Source organism: Callospermophilus lateralis, chromosome 2 (genome assembly GCF_048772815.1).
Source record: "Callospermophilus lateralis isolate mCalLat2 chromosome 2, mCalLat2.hap1, whole genome shotgun sequence".
Lineage (NCBI taxonomy): Eukaryota > Metazoa > Chordata > Mammalia > Rodentia > Sciuridae > Callospermophilus > Callospermophilus lateralis.
In genome coordinates this window covers 180,069,767-180,095,708 of record NC_135306.1, presented here as the reverse complement: position 1 = coordinate 180,095,708, position 25,942 = coordinate 180,069,767, and the positions used below count along the sequence as shown (strand labels likewise).

Sequence of the window (25,942 nt, the reverse complement as noted above, 5' to 3'; positions counted from 1 at the left end):
ACTACACCCCAGCCCTTTTTATTTTTTCGTTTTGGGACAGGGTCTCACTAAGTTGCTATGGCTGGCCTCGAACTTGCAATCCTCCTGCCTCAGCTTCCCTTGTACCTGAGATTACAAATGTGTGCCACTGCACCCAGCTCACTATTTCTTATAGTAATAAAGTTAGAGTCTTTTAAAACACTTTTCACATGAGAAAAACAAGTAAGGTCCATATATTTTAATTTACCCATGGTCCTTAAAAGTTAAAATAGTGCTAATTGAATTTTTATCATGTGCTAATAAGTATCGTGCTTATTTTCTACAAATATAGGCTAGGAAACATCACCTTTGCTCTTATGTTGGTCACAGTCTCTTGGAAAATACAGAAATATTTAACTAATTATAATACATTCAGTGTATTTAATGAAGGTCTACTATGTGCCAGACATTTTTCTTAGCACCAAGGATATAGTGATGAGTAGAAAAAATAATCATTTCCCTTCTGGAACATCCAAAAAAATATAATGAAGAGTGAATAAAGATCATTGGTAAAGGGTATATTCTCATGATTTCAAAATATTACCCTATAGATAACACTAATTACAAAGAGCAAAATATAAATTTTCACAGTGGAAGGATCCTGAAGTTCATCACCTTAACCAAGTGATCAAATGCAGCATTGTTAATAATATTATGCAGTAAGAGGCACAAAAATTTACCGATATAATATAAATATTTTTGGTACCAGGGATTGAACTCAGGGGCACTCAGCTACTGAGACACATCACCAGGCCTTTTAGAGACAGGGTCTCACTGAGTTACTTAGCACCTTGCTGTTGCTGAGGCTGGCTTTGAACTCGCAGTCCTCCTGCCTCAGCCTCCCAAGCCACTGGGATTATAGGGATGTGTCACTGTCCGGGGCCAGTTTAATTACCCTTTTACCAAAAAATTAACCTGAATCTAATACTGGAGAAACAATGAAACAAACTCATAATGTGGGATATCCTATAATGCAACTAACCTGGAATATTTAAAAAACTTCAGTGTCATAAAAAAAAAACTTAAAGAAAAAAAGAAGGGTGAACTATTTTTGATTAAAAAGAATAAAAACAGATAACAATGAAGTGCAATATATGAACCTTCATTGGATCCATGCTCAGGGAAAAATATAGCCATAAAAATTAAGGGGCAATTGGGGAAACTTGAATAGTACTATATGAGTTGATATTGAGTTGCTAATTTTCTTAGGTGTATTATTGGTATTATGGTTATGCATGACAAAGTTTTTATTCTTAGACAATGCATGCTGAAGTATTTAAGTGTGAAGATTCCTGATGGCTGCAACTTATTTTCACATAGGTCAGGGAAAAATTATGTATGTATGAACACAAAGTATGGAAACGTTAAAAGTTGGTGAATGTGGGAGAAGCTGGAGAAGATCATTCTTAGAAGAAAGACTTGGGAGGTTTATTTTTTAGTTTGTCTCCTTTATAATTTTTATAATAGTTGCTCTAGTGGCTAAAAATGTGTATTTATATATGTATATGTGTATTTGCTGCAGTCTAATTTTAGCAACATTTTACTATTTTAGGTGGTGTGTAGAAATCTTGACACCATTTAGATCCTTACCCTTCATGCTTCCTGATATAATTGTCTTAATATTTCCTCTCTATACATTGAACATCATATCAGTGTTATAATTTTTTCTTTCAATAGTCAAATCTAGCCAATGAACTCCAAGATAAATATTTTTAAGAAAAAGAATTTTTTTTTATTTTTTCTTTTTTTAAAGAGAGAGAGAGAGAGAGAGAGAGAGAGAGAGAGAGAGAGAGAATTTTTTAATATTTATTTTTATTTATTTTTTATTTTTTGTTTTCGGCGGACACAACATCTTTGTTTGTATGTGGTGCTGAGGATCGAACCTGGGGCATGCTTGCCAGGCGAGCACGCTACCGCTTAAGCCACATCCCCAGCCCAGAAAAAGAATTTTTAAAAGTCAAGGAGGAAAGAATAACCTGTTTACCTAGATTTTTCATTCTCTATTCTTTGTTCCAAGGTTCCCTCTATTTAATTTATTTTATGTCTGAAGAAATTCTTTTAGCAGTTCTTTTACAACAAGTTTGCTGATAGCAGATTTTCTTAGTTTTCCTCATCTGAGAATTTCTTTATTTTGCCTTCATTCATGAAGAATTTTTATCTGGATATAAAATTCCATAATAAAGCAAGAAAAAGTAATAAAAGGTATATCATTGGAAAGGAAAAAGCAAAACTGTTTTTGCAGACAAAATAGCCATCTTATAAAATCTGATACCACTTACAAAGAAGCTACTAAAACTAATGAGTGAGTTTAGCAAGGTCACAGGATACAAGGTCAACACATCCAAACCAATTGTATTTCAATTACAAAGCACAATCAAATTGAAAAGCAATTACAACACAGTTTATGGACAACATTAAAAGGAAGAGAATACTTAGAGGAAAATTTAACAAGGTGCCACACTTGTACACTGAAAACTTTATTGCTGGAAACATTCATGGAAGGGCCTGGTTCCTCATAAAGGCAAAAAGTTTGATTGGGAGTTGGGCAGTCTTCGCTCACATCAGCAGAATTTTAAGGAGTCAAGAGGCAATCCTTTCTTTACTTTCAAAGTAGCAAAGAAACAAAAGAAGATTAGCCAATTTGTGAGTGGCCCCACATTAGAGTGCATAGCTTATCAGGATCAAGGCTGGCATTTGTGAACAGTTAACTTCATAATAGCACACTATGGGCATTACTGATTTCACCCTGGAGTATTTGAAAATACTTTATGGTCAAATGACAGCCTGCAAGTAACAGTATGCATTCCTTCTCCTTGAGCACCAAGTCTAAATCTAAAATGATAAAGGAGACTTATTTAGTCTAAAGGCAGAAAATCCTTGCAGCAGTGTTTCTAGAATTTCACAAAGATAAAATAGCAGCTAATGTCTCTTTAGCTTCTTGGCTTTTGACGTTTCATTTCTTCTTCACATCTCATTTCCTCTAAGTCCTCCTGCATACCTAGTCTTAAACTCTTTACTTCTTCCTTCTGCTCTTTCCAACTACTCTCCATGTAACATAAGGCATAATCACTTTCAACTTTGTTTTTTTTTTGGTCAGAGCCAAAGATTTCTTGAATGTGCTTGGATATTTCTTCCTGAGGTTCTCCTTCATCTTCAATGAAATCATTCATTTCAGAGTCACATTCATCATCATCCTCTTCTTCCTCATTTCCTTCTGTATCCAGTAGGGAAGGGAAGTCTTTGAGGACCTTGGGCGGATCTGTAGCTTGAAAACATTCATCTGTTCATTGCTGGTTCCACTAATAATATTCTTGGAAGATATTGTTTCTGTGACAACAACACTTGGGCTTCAAAGGGTGACCTGGGCTATTAACTGTTCACACAAGTAGTAAGCCTCTTAGTGGTCTTCCAGGGTTTGAACTACTGATAGTCCATCTAGCTGGAACTGAACCACTTATGAATCATCCAGGCCCACTGACTGGCCACTCAGGGGGTCCTGGGGCACTCACTGGTTGTTGAAGGTCATGTGGACTGCTTATAGGTTGCCCAGAGCCTCCAGAGCCGCCCACAGGTCTCCCAGAACTACCTGAGACACTAATGGGTTGCCCGGGGCCATTGAACTGCTTGCAGGTTGTCTAGGGCTATTGTACCAGTGACTATTCTCCCAGAGGGATTCAAGTTACTGTCTAGCTTCTTGGTCTCATGACTGAGCGCTCAGGTCCTGAGCTGAAGCTACCATTGTGGTGTCTTGGCACAAGGCCAGAACTAATTGTGGGCCTAGCAGTCCCTGGGCTGGGTTTCACAGGGGCTGAGTTGGAGTGACTGACTCGCTGCCTGGCACCTGGAAGCTTGGCTTCATTGTGGGGGTGACCAATGGCCCAGACTTGGAATGGCTAATATGAGAAGGATGAAATTATTTGTGTTCAGTAGTAGATTTCCGAGTCCCATTGGCAGAAGTCTTTGGTGCTGGTGAACAGGTCTGTCATGACTTCATAAAGTGAGGGTTGGGAACTATACAGCCCGACCTGCCTTGGTCCTCTCCTAGCATAGATTTGGGTGAAGACACTAATAAGTGTTTCTCATGGGCTGTGCTAGGTCTGGATTTCTTCTCAGTATGAGGAAAGGACATTCCTTTAGAAGAAGGATGACTGTCCCCAGAATCTTTCTTAAGTTTTGCGCCCACTCTTTCTTTCTGAGAAGGTGCCATTTTGGACACAGTTGGAGGTAAGGTAGTTTTGTATCTGTCTCAAGTTTCTTTTTCCTGTGTTTTTGTTCCAGGAATTCTTGCTCCCTAAGTTCTTCTGCAGTCCTAGGCTGCTCTTCTAATTTCTTCACTACCTTTATCTCCACTGGTTCCAACTGCTTTTTGTCAGCCAGCCTCAGTATAATCAGTGAAGTTCATGGGTGGTGGGGCACTTTAAGGGGGACCTTTGCTTGCTTTCAACTTCAGGAGGTACTTGCTTTTCCTCATATTCCTGCTTTGACTCTGCTTGATTGTATTCTAAAAATTCATATTCTTCCCTCATCTTGACTCTTTTTCAGTTGCCTGACTGATGTGATCTTCCATTGCCTGCCTGTTCTTTAACTTTTCCTCAGTAGAATCCCATTGTAGCCATGGAAATTATTCTTTGTCCTCATAGCTCTTGCCTTCTTGTCATGTTTGAGCTCAATTTGTTTTATCACTAGTTCTTCTTTTCTCCTTTTCTAAGGCTTTTTGTCTGAGCTCCTCTTCTTTCCTTCTAAGAAAAGCTTATATGGCTGCTAATTGGACACCTTTAACTTTTGGGTCTTTCTTTGGAGTTCCCACTGCTAAACTATATCTTTTTGGCCCATTGTTGACACCTTGTCCTTTGGAAGCTATCAGGAGAATTTTCCTGAAGTCCATGTTTGGCCAGGGAGCAGAGACTGGCCAGGCACTCAGAAAGGGGTGAAAGCACACCTTGCCAAGGTGACTGCTACACCAAGGGCTTTCTTAAACTATTTTTTTTAATGCTGTAATTTCAAACAGTTTACATTAGTTCATTCCACAAAGTTTTTAAAATGACTTATTTTTCTTCAAAACTATCATAAGCTTACACAGAGTTTGTTATTTCTCAACAGTTTGAGAATAATTTGCGATTCTGTTACTATGTCACCCCTATACTGTAGTATATTTTTCTTACAATCAAGGACATTCTCTTTTTTTGTGTGTGGTGCTGGGGATTGAACCCAGAGCCTTGTGCATGCGAGACAAGCACTCTACCAACTGAGCTAGATCCCCGAGCCCAAGGACATTCTTTATAAAACTATAGCACAATCATCAAAATTGGGAAGTTATTATTGGTACATAACTATAATGTTCAGGAACCATTCAAGTTTCATCAGTTGTCCCAATAAAGTGTTATATAGCAGAAGAATCCAGTTTAGAATCCCCTGTTGCATTTATTTGTTATAGCTGTTTAATAATTTCCAGTATGGAAGAGTTCCCCAGTCTTTGTTTGATTTTTATAACTTTGATACTGTTAAAGATTATAGACCAATTAATTTGTAGACTGTGCCTCAGTTTCTGACTAACATTTCTTCTTAATCAGATTTAGTTTACATATCTCTGGCAGGACTATCACAGAAATAGTGCTGTGTTCTTAATATTAAATTATATCAGAAAGTTCATGCATTCACATTGATATTTAAAGAAGTATCTGACAAGTTTCTTCTCTGAAAAGTTACCCTTTCCCTCTTTGTAACTGAAGAATTTTGTAGGGAGGTACTTTGAAACTATATGAATATCAATTTTTAAAAAAATGTGTTTATTTTTATATATTTAAATATCAATATAAATTTAGTTTATTATTTTATTCAATGGATTAAAAACTGTGACTATCATTTATTTTGATGCTCATATTATTTTTTTGGACAGCAGGAGTCCATTTAAACTAGTTTTGACATGTCTTTATAGTATTTTAGCATTTTTATGATTTCATTTTTTAAAAAATATTTCGTTAGTTGTCAATGGGCCTTTATTTTATTTATTTATGTGGTGCTGAGTATCGAACCCAGTGCTTCACACATGCTAGGCATGTGTGCTACCACTGAGCCACAATCCCAGTACCCATTTTTATGATTTCAGATAAAAATAAAATATGTCAGAATACCTTGTACTTTACATGGTCTTTTCCTGGAATGAATCATTTCTCCATGTTGAACTGGTTCCTGTTATTGGAGAAATGGTATGTAGAAGATAAGATCTGGGTACTATTATACACATTAGTATGGGGTATCTATCACTTCTTCTGACCCCCTGAATACAGCAAGAGAATATGTATATGTCTTTACATACATATGCACATTTACAATTATCTTATTTCTACATTAGTTTTTATATATTGAAAATCATGAATTCATACCATGTCCCACTGCAGTCTAAAAAAGCTCATTTTAGTTTATTTCCTTCCTGTAAATTAGACCTTTCTGTTCTTTCAGTGAAAATTTTGAAATTTCATTACTGTTAATATATTTATTTATTTGATAAATCACCATATGTGTAACCAGTCAATCATTCTGCTGTCCCCTCCTTCCTCTGGTGGATGCCTTCCTTTCCCTGAGTAGAATCTGATACCTTGAGATGGGATGTCCTATTACATTTTTTGGCCTTATTCATATATTTTGCCTTAGCCATCTTTTTGTTCTTTCTTTTAGTACTGGGGATTGACCTAAGGCTTCATGTATGCTAAACACTTGTGCTACCTCTGAGTTACATCCCTGGCCCTACCCTACTCATTCTCTGACTGCCCACAATAGACTCTCCTCCTTCTCACCAGGAATCATTTTTTCATCGTTCAGGCCTGATAGATACCCTGTTCTGTAATGCTATAATCATGACTTCCTCACCACTTCTTCACAGACTCCCTACTTTGCTCTACCTCATCTAGTGGGTTTAGGATTGAATTTTTTTTTTTCAGAAAGAGAAAAAGATTAAACGTTTTTAACATTGTGTTTCAGGACCTTTATTTCCAATTAACATAAATCCAATTAATGGAAAATTAATAGGAAAACAGTTTTTCTCTAAAGAAGTAAGCATTTTAGCCATTCTTAATTTCCATAAAATAAGGAATAACCATAATAATTAACATCTGTATGTCATTTTTTGAGATTATCTTTTGTAGTTAATACATTAATTAGTATCAGTATAGTTTTATTCTTATATTAGAAAGACAGCTGTATTTGACATTATAAAGCAATTCATATGTGATTTTTAGAATTAAAAAATGAAAAATTAAATATAGCATACATAAAAAGATTGTATGTCAATCTAATTCTATTACTTTCAAACTTGACATATTTAAAAGGAAGCCATAAAATCCCCCTTTTTTCAATTGCATATTTTTTTCAGTTCACTTAACTCCATCAGCTACAAACACTGTAGTCCTTTCACCAATCCCTTTCATCTAGATTATTTCAGTAGCCAGTTAACTGGTTTTCCTTCCTCAACTTCTGTTCCCTTTTAGTGTTAACATGACATCAGAGTGATCCTAAAAAAAAAAAAAAAAAAAGGTCAGCCTATGTTACATTTATGTTTGGAACTTTCTGCTTCATTCCTTGTTAAAACCTAAATACTTATCACATATTATAAAGCTTGCAATGATTTGGGTTTTTCTGCTTTCTCTTACCCATCTCTAAACTTGTCTTTGGCTGTTCTTCTCCTGCCTACTTCCTCCCAACCACATGGGATCCTGTGTTCTTTAAACATACCTGCTGTTCTTTAAACATACCAAGTATTGTCCCCATTAGGGCCTTTGCATTTGCTGAAATACTCTTCCTTCTCTCCAAGTCTTTACTCAGAAGTTGCTTTCTCAAAAAGGTCTTTCCTGACCATCCTATGTAATCTTCTTCCCTGATCTGTTATTTTCTTTAGCACTTATTAATATCTAATATACCATATGTTTCAACTTATTTATGATATGACTTACCCAGAATTTAAATTGTGAAGGATTTTTGTGGTTCCAGTGTACTATCCTCAATATCTTCATCAATGTTTTGCCTACAATGAACATTCAGTATTTGTTGAAGAAATGAGTCACACATAGTCAATTCTACTAAAATGAAATAAAATGATCAGCTCATTCATGAAAGTAGGCTAACAATTTAATTCATAGGAAATGTGAAGTAATCATTGTATTTTTGTTTAAAATTTAACAAATGTAAATAGGGTTTAAGAAATTGAGCACTTATTTTTTTTATTGGTTGTTCAAAATATTACAAAGCTCTTAACATCTCATATTACATATATTAGATTCAAGTGGATTATGAACTCCCATTTTTACCCCAAATACAGATTGCAGAATCATATCGGTTACACATCCACATTTTCACATAATGCCCTATTAGTAACTGTTGGAAATTGAGCACTTATAATGGCTGGTTGGAGTTTAACTTGGTCAGTCACAATGTAGTTAACTACTATGTAGCAATTTTTAAAAGCCTATGAAAATGAGCAAATCTCAAGAATTTCACTTTTTTCAATTTGTCCTGCTAAAATGAGTAACTACAAAATTCTAGGTACAAGTATGTTTATTTCAGAATAATTCTTAATACTAAAAATAGAATACTGGGTAAAGCCATACAAATGAGAACAATTAGGTAAAGTTAAATTAATGTGTATCCATTGAAAAGTTAAGTTGGGCGCCTGCAAGGTAGGCGGACCTGCGACCACTGAAAGAACAGGCCCAGCGGCCCGCCATCATCCTGGTTGGGGGAGGGGCAGAGCTGCCACCAGCGCCTGCAAGATAGACAGACCTGCAACCGACAGACAGAACAGGTCCAGTGGCCTGCGGAGGGGTTGAGCCGCCCCCCCCTCCCGCCCCCCACCTGCAAGGTAGGCGGACCTGCGACCCACAGGCAGGTCAGGCCCAGCAACACGCGGAGGGGCAGAGCCGCCCCATGCGCCTGCAAGGTAGCCGGACCTGCGACCCACCGGCAGAACAGGCCCAGTGGCCTGCCATCGCCCCGGTTGGGGGAGGGGCAGAGCCGCCACCAGCGCATGCTAGGTAGATAGACCTGCAACCAACAGACAGAACAGGCCTAGCGGCCCGCGGAGGGGCAGAGCCGCTGCCCGCGCCAGCAAGGTAGGCGGACCTGCGACCCACTGGCAGAACAGGCCCAGCGGCCTGCAGAGGGTCAGAGCCGCCGCCCACGCCTGCAAGGTAGGCGGACCTGCGACCACCGAAAGAACAGGCCCAGCGGCCTGCCGGCATGGTAGGCACATTGCCCCAATTGGAGGAGGGGCGGAGCCACCACCAGCGCCTGCGAGGGAGACTTTGCAACTCTACAAGAGCAATATAAATATATAGGGGGAAAAATCAATAACACAACAGTTTCACCAAGCAGAAAGAAACGCGAACAGTATGAAAAGACAAGGAAAGAAAGGACCACAAGCAATGCAGGTCAACTCAACTTTAGAAGAGGTAATAGCTGCAGCAGATGGAATGTCAGATAAAGAATTCAGGATATACATGCTGCAGATGATCTGGAGTCTCAAGGAAGACATTAGACAGCAAAATCAGACAATGAAAGACCACTTCGACCACTTCGACAATGAATTACATAAACAAATCCAAGAAGCAAAAGATCAATTATACAGGGAGATAGAGGTTATAAAAAACAGAAATCCTAGAAATGCAGGAAGCAATAAACCAACTTAAAAACTCAATTGAGAATACTACCAGCAGAGTAGAACACTTAGAAGATAGAACATCAGACAATGAAGACAAAGTATTTCAACTTGAAAAGAACATAGACAGCTCAGCAAGACTGTTAAGAAACCATGAGCAGAACATCCAAGAAATATGGGATAACATAAAGAGACCAAACTTAAGAGTCATTGGGATACAGGAAGGTATAGAGGTCCAAACCAAAGGAATGAGCAATCTATTCAATGAAATAATACGAGGAAACTTCCCAGACTTGAAGGATGAGACAGAATCCCAAATCCTAGAAGCCTACAGGACGCCGAATGTGCAAAATCATAAGAGAACCACACCTAGACACATTATAATGAAGATGCCCAACATACAGAATAAGGAGAGAATTTTAAAAGCTACAAGAGAAAGGAAGCAGATTACATTTAGGGGTAAACCAATCAGGATAACAGCTGATCTTTCAACACAGACTCTGAAAGCTAGAAGATCCTGGAATAACACATTTCAAACACTGAAAGAAAATGGGTTCCAACCAAGAATTGTGTATCCAGCGAAATTAAGCTTCAGGATGGAAGATGAAATTAAAACCTTCCACAATAAACAAAAGTTAAAAGAATTTGCAGCTAGAAAACCATCTCTTCAAAACATCCTCGGCAAAATATTACAGGAAGAGGAAATGGAAAATATCAATGAAAACCAACAGCGGGAGGTAGTACAGTAAAGGAGGGGGGAAATAATCAAAGAGGAAAACAAACCATGTTTAGTAATATAAATAAACAAATATGGCTGGAAGAACAACCCATATCTCAATAATAACCCTAAATGTTAATGGCTTAAACTCACCAATTAAGAGACACAGGCTAGTAGAATGGATCACAAAACAAGACCCAACAATATGCTGCCTTTAGGAGACGCATTTGATACGAAAAGACATACATAGACTGAAGGTTAAAGGTTGGGAAAAATCATATCACTCATATGGACTTCGGAAACAAGCAGGAGTGTCCATACTCATATCGAATAAAATAGATTTCAAGCCAAAGTTAATCAAAAGGGATAAAGAGGGACACTACATACTGCTCAAGGGAACCATACACCAACAAGACATAACAATCATAAATATATATGCCCCAAACAATGGTGCAGCTATGTTCATCAAACAAATTCTTCTCAAGTTCAAGAGTCTAATAGACCACCATACAATAATCATGGGAGACTTCAACACACCTCTCTCACCACTGGACAGATCTTCCAAACAAAAGTTGAACAAGGAAACTATAGAACTCAATAACATAATTAATAACCTAGACTTAATTGACATATATAGAATATACCACCCAACATCAAGCAGTTACACTTTTTTCTCAGCAGCACATGGATCCTTCTCAAAAATAGATCATATATTATGTCACAGGACAACTCTTAGACAATATAAAGGAGTAGAGATAATACCATGCATCTTATCTGATCATAATGGAATGAAACTGAAAATCAAGGATAAAAGAAGTAAGGAAAAATCATGCATCACTTGGAGAATGAACAATAGGTTACTGAATGATCAATGGGTTATAGAAGACACCAAGGAGGAAATTAAAAAATTCTTAGAGATAAATGAAAACACAGACACAACATATCGGAATCTATGGGACACATTGAAAGCAGTTCTAAGAGGAAAATTCATTGCTTGGAGTTCATTCCTTAAAAAAAGAAAAAACCAACAAATAAATGATCTAATACTTCATCTCAAAATCCTAGAAAAAGAAGAGCAAAACAACAGCAAAAGAAGTAGAAGGCAAGAAATAATTAAAATCAGAGCTGAAATTAATGAAATTGAACCAAAAGAAACAATTGAAAAAATTGACAAAACTAAAAGTTGGTTCTTTGAAAAAATAAATAAAATCAACAGACCCTTAGCCACGCTAACGAAGAGAAGAAGAGAGAGAAATCAAATTACTAGCGTACGGGATGAAAAAGGCAATATCACAACAGACACTTCAGAAACACAGAAGATTATCAGAAATTATTTTGAATCCTTATACTCCAATAAAATAGAAGATAGTGAAGGCATCGATAAATTTCTTAAGTCATATGACCTGCCCAGATTGAGTCAGGAGGATATAGACAACCTAAACAGACCAATATGAATTGAGGAAATAGAAGAAACCATCAAAAGACTACCAACTAAGAAAAGCCCAGGACCGGATGGGTATACAGCAGAGTTTTACAAAACCTTTAAAGAGGAACTAATACCAATACTTTTCAAGCTATTTCAGGAAATAGAAAAAGAGGGAGAACTTCCAAATTCATTCTACGAGGCCAACATCACCCTGATTCCTAAACCAGACAAAGACACTTCAAAGAAAGAAAACTACAGACCAATATCTCTAATTAACCTAGATGCAAAAATCCTCAATAAAATTCTGGCGAATCGGATACAAAAACATATCAAAAAAATTGTGCACCATGATCAGGTAGGATTCATCCCTGGGATGCAAGGCTGGTTCAATATACGGAAATCAATAAATGTTATTCACCACATCAATAGGCTTAAAAATAAGAACCATATGATCATCTCGATAGATGCAGAAAAAGCATTCGACAAAGTACAGCATCCCTTTATGTTCAAAACTCTAGAAAAACTAGGGATAACAGGAACATACCTCAATATTGTAAAAGCAATCTATGGTAAGCCTCAGGCTAGCGTCATTCTGAATGGAGAAAAACTGAAGGCATTCCCTCTAAAATCTGGAACAAGACAGGGATGCCCTCTCTCACCACTTCTGTTCAACATAGTTCTCGAATCACTGGCCAGAGCAATTAGACAGACGAAAGAAATTAAAGGCATAAAAATAGGAAAAGAAGAACTCAAATTATCACTATTTGCAGATAACATGATTCTATACCTAGCAGACCCAAAAGGGTCTACAAAGAAACTATTAGAGCTAATAAATGAATTCAGCAAAGTGGCAGGATATAGAATCAACATGCATAAATCAAAGGCAGTCCTGTATATCAGCGACAAATCCTCTGAAATGGAAATGAGGACAACCACTCCATTCACAATATCCTCAAAAAAAAAAATAAAATACTTGGGAATCAACCTAACAAAAGAGGTGAAAGACTTATACAATGAAAACTACAGAACCCTAAAGAGAGAAATAGAAGAAGATCTTAGAAGATGGAAAAATATACCCTGTTCATGGATAGGTAGAACTAACATCATCAAAATGGCGATATTACCAAAAGTTCTCTATAGGTTTAATGCAATGCCAATCAAAATCCCAATGGCATTTCTTGTAGAAATAGAGAAAGCAATCATGAAATTCATATGGAAAAATAAAAGACCCAGAATAGCAAAAACAATGCTAAGCAGGAAGTGTGAATCAGGCGGTATAGCGATACCAGACTTCAAACTATACTACAGAGCAATAGTAACAAAAACAGCATGGTACTGGTACCAAAACAGGCGGGTGGACCAATGGTACAGATTAGAGGACAAAGAAACCAATCCACAAAACTACAACTATTTTATATTAGATAAAGGGGCTAAAAGCATGCAATGGAGGAAGGATAGCATCTTCAACAAATGGTGCTGGGAAAATTGGAAATCCATATGCAACAAAATGAAACTGAATCCCTTTCTCTTGCCATGCACAAAAGCTAACTCACAGTGGATCAGGGAACTTGATATCAAATCCAAGACACGGTGTCTGATCGAAGAAAAAGTTGTCTACGATCTACATACTGTGGTGTCGGGCTCCAAATTCCTCAATAGGACATCCATAGCACAAGAGTTAATAACTAGAATCAACAAATGGGACTTACTCACAGTAAAACGTTTTTTCTCAGCAAAAGAAACAATAAGAGAGGTAAATAAGGAGCCTACATCCTGGGAACAAATCTTTACTCCTCATACTTCAGACAGAGCCCTAATATCCAGAATATACAAAGAACTCAAAAAATTAGACAATAAGATAACAAATAACCCAATCAACAAATGGGCCAAGGACCTGAACAGACATTTCTCATAGGACGACATACAATCAATCAACAAGAACATGAAAAAATGCTCACCATCTCTAGCAGTCAGAGAAATGCAAATCAAAACCACCCTAAGCTACCATCTCACTCCAGTAAGATTGGCAGCCATTAGGAAGTCAAACAACAACAAGTGCTGGCGAGGATGTGGGGAAAAGGGTTCACTTGTACCTTGCTGGTGGGACTGCAAATTGGTGCGGCCAATTTGGAAAGCAGTATGGAGATTTCTTGGAAAGCTGGGAATGGAACCACCATTTGACCCAGCTATTCCCCTTCTCGGTCTATTCCCTAAAGACCTAAAAAGAGCATACTACAGGGACACTGCTACATCCGTGTTCATAGCAGCACAATTCACTATAGCAAGACTGTGGAACCAACCTTGATGCCCCAATAGACGAATGGATAAAAAAAAATGTGGCATTTATACACAATGGAGTATTACTCTGCATTAAAAAATGACAAAATCATAGAATTTGCAGGGAAATGAATGGCATTAGAGCAGATTATGCTAAGTGAAGCTAGCTAATCCCTAAAAAACAAATGCCAAATGTCTTCTTTGATATAAGGAGAGTAACTAAGAACAGAGTAGGGATGAAGAGCATGAGAAGAAGATTAACATTAAACAGGGAAGAGAGGTGGGAGGGAAAGGGAGAGAGAATGGAAATTGCATGGAAATGGAAGGAGACCCTCAGGGGTATACAAAATTACATACAAGAGGAAGCGAGGGGAAAGGGAAAAAAATACAAGGGGGAGAAATGAATTACAGTAGAGGGGGTAGAGAGAGAAGAGGGGAGGGGAGGGGGGGAGGGGGGATAGTAGAGGATAGGAAAGGCAGCAGAATACACAGACACTACTATGGCAATATGTAAATCAATGGATGTGTAACTGATGTGATTCTGCAATCTGTATACGGGGTAAAAATGGGAGTTCATATCCCACTTGAATCAAATTTGAAATATGATATATCAAGAACTATGTAATGTTTTGAACAACCAACAATAAAAATTAATTAAAAAAAGAATAAACTTTACAGGTGTCAAAAAAAAGGAAAATTACTGTTTTGTTACTTGAAAGTATTTGCAAGAAATTTATTCAAATTAAAAAAAAAAGAAAAGAAAAGTTATGTTGAAGTTTGGTGAGTTGGTGCATGCCTGTAATCCCAATTACTCCAGAGGTTGAGGCAGGAGGATTGCCAGCCTCGGCAGCTTAGTGTGATCGTACCTCAAAACAAACAAACAAACAAACAAAAACAACAACAACAATAAAAGGCTGGGATTTAGCTCAGTGGTAAGTCAACCCTGGTTTCAATTCCCAGTACCAAAAAAAAGGTTATGTTGTATATTTGTCCTAGAAAGCCATTTATTACATATTAAGTAAAAATAACATTTATTATCATCACTTCCTTCTAAGACTCTTTTAAACTATAAATGCATAGAAAAAGTTTGCTAAGTTGCTGAGGCTGGCCTTGAACCTGCCTCAGCCTCCCAAGTTACTGGGATTACAAGTGTGTGTCACTGTGCCTGGCTAGTTATCACTCTTTAACATAATTTTTACTTATATTGTTAACCAACACTCCCTCTAGAAAGAAAACATTTTGGGGGGGTTTGTGTTGGTGGTACTATGGATTGAACCCAGGAGTGTTTTGCCACTGAACTATATCCCCAGCCCTTTTTATTTTTTGAGACAGGGTCTCACTAAGCTTCCTAGGCTGGCCCCAAACTTGGAATACTCTTCCTTCAGCCTCTAGACTCTCTGGGAGTCTCTGGGATTACAGGCATACACCTACCTTAAAGAAAGCTTCTTAAGAGTAATGGCTTTGAGCTGCATGCAGTGGCGCACACCTGTAATACCAGTGGCTTGAGAGGCTGAGGCTGGAGGATCTTGAGTTCGAAGCCAGCTTCAGGCGTTAAGCAATTCATTGAGACCCTGTCTCTAAATACAAAATAGGGTTGGGGATGTTACTCAGTGGCCAAGGGCCCTTGAATTCAATCCCCAGTACCTGCCCTGCCCCCCCAAAAGGGGCAAGAACTTTATTTTGCTTGCTGCTATATCCCAGGAACCTAGGAAAAAGTCTAGCACATACAGATGCTATGAATATGTGTTGAATAAAATAATGTATTGTTTTTGTTATAAGGAAGAGGGTTATTGTAAATAAAATTTTGAAAAAAAATCACCAAAAACTGTGCATAGAAATAAGTGCCTAATTTTACAGCATGCAGTTTTGATATCACAGGGAATTTGTGGTAAAGAATTTTAATGCGATTTTCCCCCTCTATTTTTCAAGGTTTCTAAATATTCTTTACAGAAGAAAGTGAGTGAAATGGTAAGAAAGTTACAAAATACCTGTTTTTTTTTTCACTTAGATTTGTACATAAGATGCATAGTAATTTTGTGAATGTAAATGTGATATTTATAGTAAAAAATGGAATACTTAAAACTGGATATTGCTCTCCCCTGTAAAGATCTGACATAATTTAAATACTGTATAATTTAAATTATTTTACAAAGTTACTTGCAGATTACATGGTATTTATATTTTATAGAATAAATTCTAAAACCTATTATTTTAATGATTTTTTCCTACATATTTATGGAAAAAAATAGTTATTGTAGACTGAAAAAATTGAAATACATATTGGGGTGTGGCATTCATCCTTTAATGTTCTACATTTAGAATGCAGAACTCATTATTTATTATTCAACAAGTATTTATTGTGAATTTCTTTTTCCTTATATATAAAAAACTAATATTTTTGTTTTATAGCATAATATTTTATAGAATATTTACTTTGATATTCTCCTTTTCTAGTCCAATTTATTCAGAAGTATTTTTTGTGCATGTGTTGAACAAAATTCTTTTATATCCACTTAAATCTTCAAAAGACTTCTTGAGTGGGTTTACACTATTTCAGTCTTCATTGGAGCAAACTGTAAAGCAAGAAAAATTAACTTTTGAGTATGGCTGATATATATATATATGGGTGTGTGTAAGAAATCAGAGGTCATTCCTTATGATATTAAATATAAAAACATAAAGTAAGTATTTTGCTTCTTTAAATTGTTTTGGTCTGTTATAAAATAAAAGAGCCCATAGAAAGATTGCTAAGCTTGATTGAATAAAAGATGTGAAAATTCTGTTGCTGTTCAACTGGAAAGAATAAAATAATATTGTCAGACTATTTTAAACTGTGATTTTAATTAAGAAGCTGAAAAACTAGATTCCACTTTAGCTTTAAGTACCATGACATTTGTTCTGAAAGTCATCTTCAACGCTACAGTGATTTTACACAAAATATAGTGAAATTGAATAATGTGCCCTTTGACCTGGGAGATAAGGCTACAAGTTAAAGATCAAAGGCAACATATAATGTGTTTTGTTTTATTTCAGGTTAAAATTTGATTAAACAGATACTTAAAATCTTAAAAAAAACATGGAAACATGTATTTTACCTATTCTAGTTTTTGTCATACTTTGAAGCTTTTTGTTATTGTGAATTATAACCTCTTAACATACCAAAATTAATATTTGAGTTATAATATTTTTCTAATAGTTGTTCAAAGCATTTATACCACTTTTCACTTCAAATAATTATATGTTGATATGTATATTTAATATTCCATGATCACTCTGGCTGAATATTCATATTTCTTATTTAAAAGTTAAAAATAATATTTTTTCTAAACATTCTTGGATATATTTATTTTACATTATAATTCTTTTATTATTATTTTTGCTGTTTTTATATAATTTACATCCTTCTTTTCATTCAAAGTTAATCTTATTTTATTTGTAACGGTACATTATTCTTTTATATTATTTGTCTTTATGGGTATGACAAGGTCCAAGATAGCCACTGTAATAGTGCCAAGGAGGACCTTTGGGAAGCAATAAAGTCAAATGTCTTAAAACAAATTATTTCAGAAAAGTAGTAAGCAACTTTCAAAGAAGTTTATGATCTGCTATAGGTGAGCACTAAACTACTACAAATTTCTGTCTTCTAGGAATTCAGTAAATTAATTTTCTTATAAAAGTGGTGATACATTTCTAGATAAATTAACATATCACACATAAATCAAAAGATTTGTTCATCCCTACCCAAATCACCCTTTGAAAAAAAATCATAGTCATTACCAATAAAATAATACAGCAAAACATGTTAAAGAAAAGCTTTAGAAAATTGAGTTAACTATCATTGTGATTTGGTCACTGAAAAAAATCTCTCCTGTTGTTTGCAGTAATTACTGTGCAGATATGTTGAGTAACTGAATTTATTGGTGGCTGTGTTGTATACCTGTGTAAGTTAATTCTGCTTATTTAAGGAAGTAAAAACTTATCAAACCATGTTTAAGTCATATTTACTTCTCAGATTTTTATTAAAGCAAAATTTCAATATTGAAGCTTTTTGATATTATTGAGAATAATCATATTTTCTCTCAGAGTAGAATGTTTTTAGACTGAACACTTGTCTAGAAATAACTTCAGGATAATAAATATTATGTTTATCTGTACACATGTACATTAGCAGTGTAACTTACTTTTGTAAGTAGTATTTGCCTTACATCTTTAGATTAGAAAGTAAAACTATCTTAAGAAAGATGCTTTTGCGTCTTAAAAATTGAATTTTATAACTCCACTAAATTAGTTTGGGTTCATATTGAAGAAGTTAGAAGTTGCAAAATTGAAAATTAAGAATACATGAAGTTTATCTTTGGATTTTTATCTTTTCCTCTAAAATTTATTTATAGCTAACTGTTTTAGGGAACTATTTTTAATTTTGTCTTCAAAAATTAGTTTCCTTAAGTAAATGGGAAAAGGGGGAAATTGTACAGCTAGGTCTTTTATTAGTAAATGTATATTTAAAAATTATGTATAAATATTATTTTGAAATAATACTATTACTATTTTAAATGCATCAAGGCTTTAAAGTAAACTTTATGTCTCTGTACACTTATACACACACATAATTATGCATATGTTGTTCTCTTTTCTAATATTGATTTTAATAGGTTACATTTGTTTTAAATTAGGTACATATGTGTTTAGAAAGCAGTACATCTGACATTATTTTCTTGGACTAAGTCTTGCATCGAATAATAAAATTATATAAAAGAAAAAATAATTTACATCAATTTAAGAGATAAAAAGAACAAAAACAATATGTACTTAACTATTAGTCATCTCAGAAATCTCATGAAATCAAAGGGATATCAGTAGAGAAACGGGACTGGGGTGTGAACAGAGGGGGGAAGTGTTGGGGAGTGATTTGGCCAAATTATATTGTTATATCATATGCATGTACGAATGTGTAACAACAAATCCCATCATTATGTACAACTATAATGCACCAATAAAAAATGTGAAAAGAGAAAAAATTTAAAAAGAGAGTTCTTTTAATTGAAGGTAATGGGACCCTTATTATACTATAAGTAGGATCCAGTCTTTTTTTTTTTAACCAATTATTTCTCCAGTTTAAGTAGGTTTTCTACTCAACTATATTGCCTTTCTATCACAGAAATATTGTCTTTATCATTTCATTTTTAATGTAGTGAGAAGGTACTATATTCATTAAAATTAATCTCAGAAAAATTACCTGAGTTGCACACCAAAATTATACTTGCAAATGAAAGCACAAAGAATCAAAACCATGCTCTGGTTAGGTGCTAATTATTCATGTGATTTAGACAAAGAAAAAATGATTTCCTAGGGTTCTAAGACTATTGCTTTAATATCTTCCCACTTTATTTATTGCTAGGCTGATTAACTTTTTATAAATAAAAGTTGATGTTGAAAAAGAAAGAAAAAGACATTGTAAACAAAAGAAATATAAAATGAAATTGACTATATTTATTCCAGGGGAAAGGAAAGTTTGCTTTAGTTTTATACAGATTTAGAAATATCTGCTAACTAATCATTTTTTTTCTATTGTGTACTCAGCACTTTTTCATAACTTTTATTTTTGGTATATTATTAACAAGAGTCGTTTACCACTATATTTATTTGTTTGTTTGTGTGTGTGTGTATGTGTGTGTGTGTGTGTGTGTGTGTGTGTGTGAGAGAGAGAGAGAGAGAGAGAGAGAGAGAGAGTGAGTGAGTGAGATACGTATAACATTTATTCTTTAAAATAGGAACAAAATGTCCAGTTACATCTTTTGGCTAAAGGTGATTATCATAAACAACTGAATGAAATTGAGAAATACTATGCTACAATAACAAAACAATTTGGATTGGTAAAAGAGAATCATGGAAAGTTAGAACAAAATGGTAGGTGCTATTTTGTTTAAACTTACATGTTCAAGAAGGAATATTTAAATAGATTTTAGCATGAATAAATTGAATTTACTTGACATTAGTAGTAGTAAATGGCACTTTAACATTAAATTAAATAAAAATTATTTAAATTACATTGGAACTGTTTTCCTGTCTGTGTTCATGGTATTTTCTTTGAAATATATGATGAATATAATATTTTCCTAATGTCTTTGATGTTACAGTACAAGAAGCAATAAAATTAAACAAAAGACTTTCAACTTTAAATAAAAAACAAGAATCTGAAATATGCAGTTTGAAGAAGGTATGATTGATATAATTTTATAGTATTGAGTAAAAAAATTATACTCTAAGGTGGGTGCAGTGGTGCATGCCTGTAATCCCAGTGACTTGGGAGGCTGAGGCCAGCCTCAGAAATTTAGTGAAGTCCTAAGCAACTTAGTGAGACTCTGTCTCAAAATAAAAACAAGGGCTAGGGATGTAGCACAGTGGTAGAGTGCCCCTGGGTTCAATCCTCAGTAAATATTAATTAATTATAGTCTAAAAATAATCAGTCTTATGGAATATTATTAGAAAACAGTTTGGTAGAATTTTTTTGATAGAACATGATTCATAAATTTTGAATTACAATTCTAGTACATTTAATAATTAATTCCAATCCATTCAAAAATTGTTTTGACTTAAAATCAGTGACTTGAATTTTTAAAGTTAATTTATTTATTTATTCTAATTAGGTTATATATGACAGCTAAATGCATTTTGATTCATTGTACACAATTGCCACACAACTTTTCATTTTCTGACTGTACACAATGTAGTGTTGCATCATATGCGCAGTCAGACATGTACCTAGGGTAATGATGTCCATCTCATTCCACCATCTTTCCTATCTCCATTCCTCCTTTTCCCTCTCTCCCCTTTGCCCCATTAAAGTTCCTTCATTTTTCCCATGCCCTTCCCTGCATTATGGATCATTATCCACTTATCAGAGAGAACATTTGGCCTTTGAATTTGGGGATTGGCTTATTTGGCTTAGCAAGATCTTCTCCAACTCCATCCATTTACCTGCAAATGCTATTTTATTCTCTTTTAATGATAAGTAATATTTCATTTTTATTTAATGCTGAGTAATATTCCAAAGGTTTTTTTTATCCATTCATCTATAGAAGGGCATCTAGGTTGGTTCCACAGTTTACCTATTGTGAATTGAGCTTCTATAAACATTGATGTGGCTATGTCACTATATTATGCCGATTTTAAGTCCTTTGGGTATAGACTGAGGAGTGGAATGGCTGGGTCAAATGTTGGTTCCATTCCAAGTTTTCTAAGGAATCTCCATATTGCTTTCCAAATTGGTTGCACCAATTTGTAGTCCCACCAGCAATGTATGAGTGTGCCTTTCCCCCACATCCTCGCTTAGAGTTATTGTTGTTTGTATTCTTGATAGCTGCCATTTTGACTGGTATGAAATGAAATTTTAGAGTAAATTTTGATTTGCATTTATCTAGTTGTTAGAGATGTTGAACATTTTTTCATATATTTGTTGATTGACTGTGTATCATCTTCTGAGGAGTGTCTATTCAGCTTCTTAGTCCATTTATTGATTGGGTTGTTTGTTTTTTTGGTGTTAAGATTTTTGAGTTCTTTATAAGATTAGTGCTCTATCTGATGTGCGTGTGGCAAAAATTTGTTCCCATATATATGCAGGCATCTCTTTACCTCATTGATTGTTTCTTTCCACTTAGAAGAGCTTTTTAGTTTGAATCCATTCCATTTATTGATTCTTGATTTTATTTCTTGTGCTTTAGGAGTCTTGTTAAGGAAGTCAGGTCCTAAATCAATGTGATGAAAATTTGGGCCTACTTTTTTTCCTCTATTAGGCGCAGGGTCTCTGGTCTAATTCCTAGATCCTTGATCCATTTTGAGTTGAATTTTGTACATAGTGAGAGAAAGGGGTTTAGTTTCATTTTGCTGCATATGGATTTCCAGTTTTCCCAGCACCATTTGTTGAAGGAGGCTATCTTTTCTCCAATGTGTGTTTTTGGCATCCTTGTCTAGTATGAGATAACTGTATTTGTGTAGGTTTGAGTGACTTGAATTTTTATGGTGATGTGAATAGACAGTGAACATTTACTGTATGTCAGCTTCATTAGCACCATTCATTCATTCATTCAGTATTTATTTAGTGACTTATAGGTTGACAGCCAGTGTCTCCATGGAGGGTTTTTCTTCTTGCAAAAGGTGTAAGCTGAGAAATTAAAGTCTAGCATAATTAGTGAAGAACAAAAGACAAAGAGTCAGAAATGTATTTTCCAAAGCGGAGCCCCTGATAGATCCAGTCCACACAAGAGCTGGAGCTAGACAAAAGAAAGTGACTCCAGTAGTTTATTTAAGGTGGTACAACAAAGCCAGGGGTAAGGTTTCAAGGGTGGAGTCTTGCTTTTTGATGTCTTGCAGTCAGCAGGTTGATTGGCATCTTTTTCAGGTCACACCCATCTCAGGTGCTGTGTGGGAGACATGGCCGAGCAGAGTAGGAATTCACAATATGTTTCTGGGTAGTCTTACACAGAGGAAGTCCATAGGAAGTTCCCAGACACCAGATGTTCCTATTCACTAGGTTGCAATGCTGACAAAATTCACACACAGCCCACAGAAGGCTCACGACAATGACTTATATTTGCCAAGTACTATGTGCCACTAAGGACCCAACTATAAATAAAATAAAATATGTTCCTACTTTTATACGGTCTAATGTGGGGAGTTAGACAGAAAACAAGTAAATATACAGATCAAATAACTTAAAACTGTCATAAGTAATCTGAAGAAAAAGTCAGGATAGGATGACATAACAGGCGATTTTTATTGATTGAAGATAAAGGAGTATAGGAAGAAAAGGAACAGTGTTTCAGGCAAGAACAGCATGTACAAAACCTTAATACAGGAAAGAGTTTAGTACATTTGAAGAACTAGAAGAAGTCTGGTATGGCTGCAGCATCATGAATAAAAGCGTCCATTGAATATTTATTGATTTGCTCTTTGAATACCAGTATCCCCTTTTCTTCTTCCTAACCTTATCCAAATTTTTGATTTGATGCCTTCAGCTTTAGAGCTGAGCTTCAAATTGGCAGAAAACTATAAACATATTTCTTTCCTCTGGCCACAATCATTCCTTCAGGAATTAAAAACCAGGAAAAATGTAATCCCCATAGTGGCTACCAATCATGAGAGAAGCCAAAACCTGAGGAACTTAATGTGGAAGGCAGATTGGTGTGATATAAAGAAACCTGTTCTTCTACAACATGTTGAGTCCCTGTATCTTTTCCTGGCTCTAGACTTTTCAGTTAGAAAAGTAGTAGTCCCCATTAGTACTTAAGCTAGCTTGGTTAGGGATACTTGTTTTTCATTGTTTGCAACTATAAATATTCCAACTGATACAAAGAGAGAGTTAGTATGAAAAGAAGAAATAGGTAAGTCCTTCTTTTTGTAGAGAATGACCTCTAATTTCCTTTCCCTACTCCCTTCAAAGCCTCATCTCAAATATACCACTTCAAATCATTGTAGGACCACTTCCCTACCCCTGCGAGAATTAAGCGCCTATCCCTACTGATCTGAACATGAACAACTGAAAATGTTTTTTCAAAACATTTGTTGAGTACCATTTAAAATGCACTTAATTTGTAATTATTTATTGGTACACAAAATATTTTCTACTTTTTCCTGCAGTTCCAAAGTTATGCCTGGAAATCTTACCTATATGAATTGCATTAGTGGGCTTCCAAATCCTCTAGCTTCCTATTGAGCAGGGCCAGTGAAGCCTGGGAAGAAGATGGGAGAAAGGAAAGAAAAGAAATCAGGGTATTTAAACCCTCTGATCCCTCTCTGTGTGATCACTTCAGGTTGGCCATGTCACTCACTCACAAGATCACTACTTCTGTTGAATTAGCCTGTTTTATACATTATTCCCTTTTTGAGTTCCAGTAACCTTCTTATTGTTTGCTAAAGTTGCTGACAGCTCCTCTGATGGAACAAAGTTGTACAGTCTCAATCCTTGTGACTCTTTTATATCCTGTCGACATGTTTGCAAATAAACCATCTTCAAAATATCCTAATTTATATGTGCCATCTATTTCCAGGTAGGACTGTGAATGTATGCTTGGTCAGGGCATATCATTAGTGAGGCCAAAAATTATGAATTTAGTTTCTGTGTAGACTAATTGATTCAGTACAGAGAAAATTCTGTTTCATGGTGAAAGATTTTTGTATCTAGCCAGTTTGTAAAAATATATTTTGAATTCAAGGAATGAAAAAATATGAATGGGGTTGGGGTTGTGGCTCAGTGGTAGGGCACTTGCCTCACCTGCCTGAGGCACTGGGTTCCATCCTTACTTAGCACCACATAAAAATAAATAAATAGATAAAATTAAGATACTGTGTCTATCTACAACTAAATTTTTTTAGAAGTATGAATGGTGCTATTCAGATGTATCATAAATTTGAAGAACAATTATTTCTACCTATTTGGGTTAGTGTTGTCATCTTAACTCCAAAGTAGTCTGCTCTTTTTTTTTTTTTTTCCTGGGGGCGGGCTGCTTTAAGTACTAATTTTTTTCAAAGTAAATGCTTTAGGTAAAGGATTCTGCTTTGAAAGGAGAAAAAAGAAAAGAAAAAAAAATCCCCAAACATTAATGTCTTCTTATATACATAGAATTTCACTATTTTTATTTAATATATTTAAGTTAATGAGTTTAGTTTTAAGGCAGTTTGGGGTCTATAGCATAATTGAATAGCAAGTACCAAGTTCCCATACACTCCTGTTATGTATAGATGTACAAACATCCCTCACTATCAAATATTCACTAGTATTTGATGTCATTTTGGATTTTAGTTGTTCTAATTGGTGTGTAGTGGTATCTTGTTGATTTGCAGTTCCCTAATGACATATGATGTGATCATCTTTTCATGTGCATATTTGCCATCTGTATATCTTTGGAGGGATGTCTACCTTGACCTTTTTAAGTGTTGTTAATGGACATATAATAATTGAATATATTTATGGGATATAGTGTGATAATTTGATAAATGTATTCAATGTGTGATGATCAAATCAAGGTAATTAGCATTTCAATTTCCTTAGACATTTATCATTTCTGTGTTAAGAACCTTCAAATTCCTCCCTTCTAGTTCTTTGTAAATATATAATAAATTGTTGTGAACTATTAGTCACCCTATTGTGCTGTAGAACACTAGAAGTTACTTTTCCCATGAAATTATATTTTGGTACCCATTATCCAGCCTTCCTCTATCTCTCTTCCTCCTTACTTTTCTCAACCTATAGGGGCCACACTATTTTACTCTCTACTTCTGTTGTGATTTTTTTGTGTGTGTGTGTGGTGCTGGGGATCGAACCCAGGGCCTTGTGCATGTAAGGCAAGCACTCTACCAACTGAGCTATATCCCCAGTTCTGATGGATTTTTTTTTTTTTTTTTTGCATTTATCCTGGCTTCATGTTCTCTGAGCTTCCTAGATCTGTAGTTTGGTATCTGACATTAATTTTGGAAAATCCTGGGTCATTGTTGCTTAAAATATTGCTTTTATTCCTTTCTCTCCTCCTTCTTCTGGTATTTCCATTATGTATATGTTACACAGTTTTAGTTGTCACACCATTCTTGGTATTATGTTCAGGATTTTGTTCTTTTTAAATTTTGTTTTCTTAGCTTTGGGAATTTTTGTCATATTCTCTAGAATAGAGATTTTTTTCCTCAGCCATGTGCAAACTACTAGTGAGTTCACAAGAAAAATTCTTCATGGTGGTTTTGATCTCTAGCATTTCATTTTGACTCTTTCTTAAAATTTCCATCCTTCTGCTTATTTCTTGATCTGTTCTTACATGTGATCTACTTTTTCTATTAAAATCCTCACCATATTAATCATACTTGTAAAAAC

The 25,942-nt window shown here is 35.2% G+C and overlaps 1 protein-coding gene and 1 pseudogene across 1 annotated transcript in view; one reads left to right on the top strand and one right to left on the bottom strand.

The window, feature by feature from the left end:
- The window catches only part of Ccdc73 (coiled-coil domain containing 73), a 120,276-nt gene that overhangs the window by 37,023 nt on the left and 57,311 nt on the right, over nucleotides 1–25,942 (top strand). Inside the window, exons 6-8 of the mRNA XM_076844323.1 lie at nucleotides 16,015–16,053; nucleotides 19,857–19,992; nucleotides 20,223–20,302. Of these exons, the coding sequence (XP_076700438.1) occupies nucleotides 16,015–16,053; nucleotides 19,857–19,992; nucleotides 20,223–20,302 (255 nt within the window). The remainder of the gene's footprint in view (nucleotides 1–16,014; nucleotides 16,054–19,856; nucleotides 19,993–20,222; nucleotides 20,303–25,942) is intronic.
- Nucleotides 2,938–4,903, bottom strand: LOC143391577 (protein SPT2 homolog pseudogene; annotated as a pseudogene).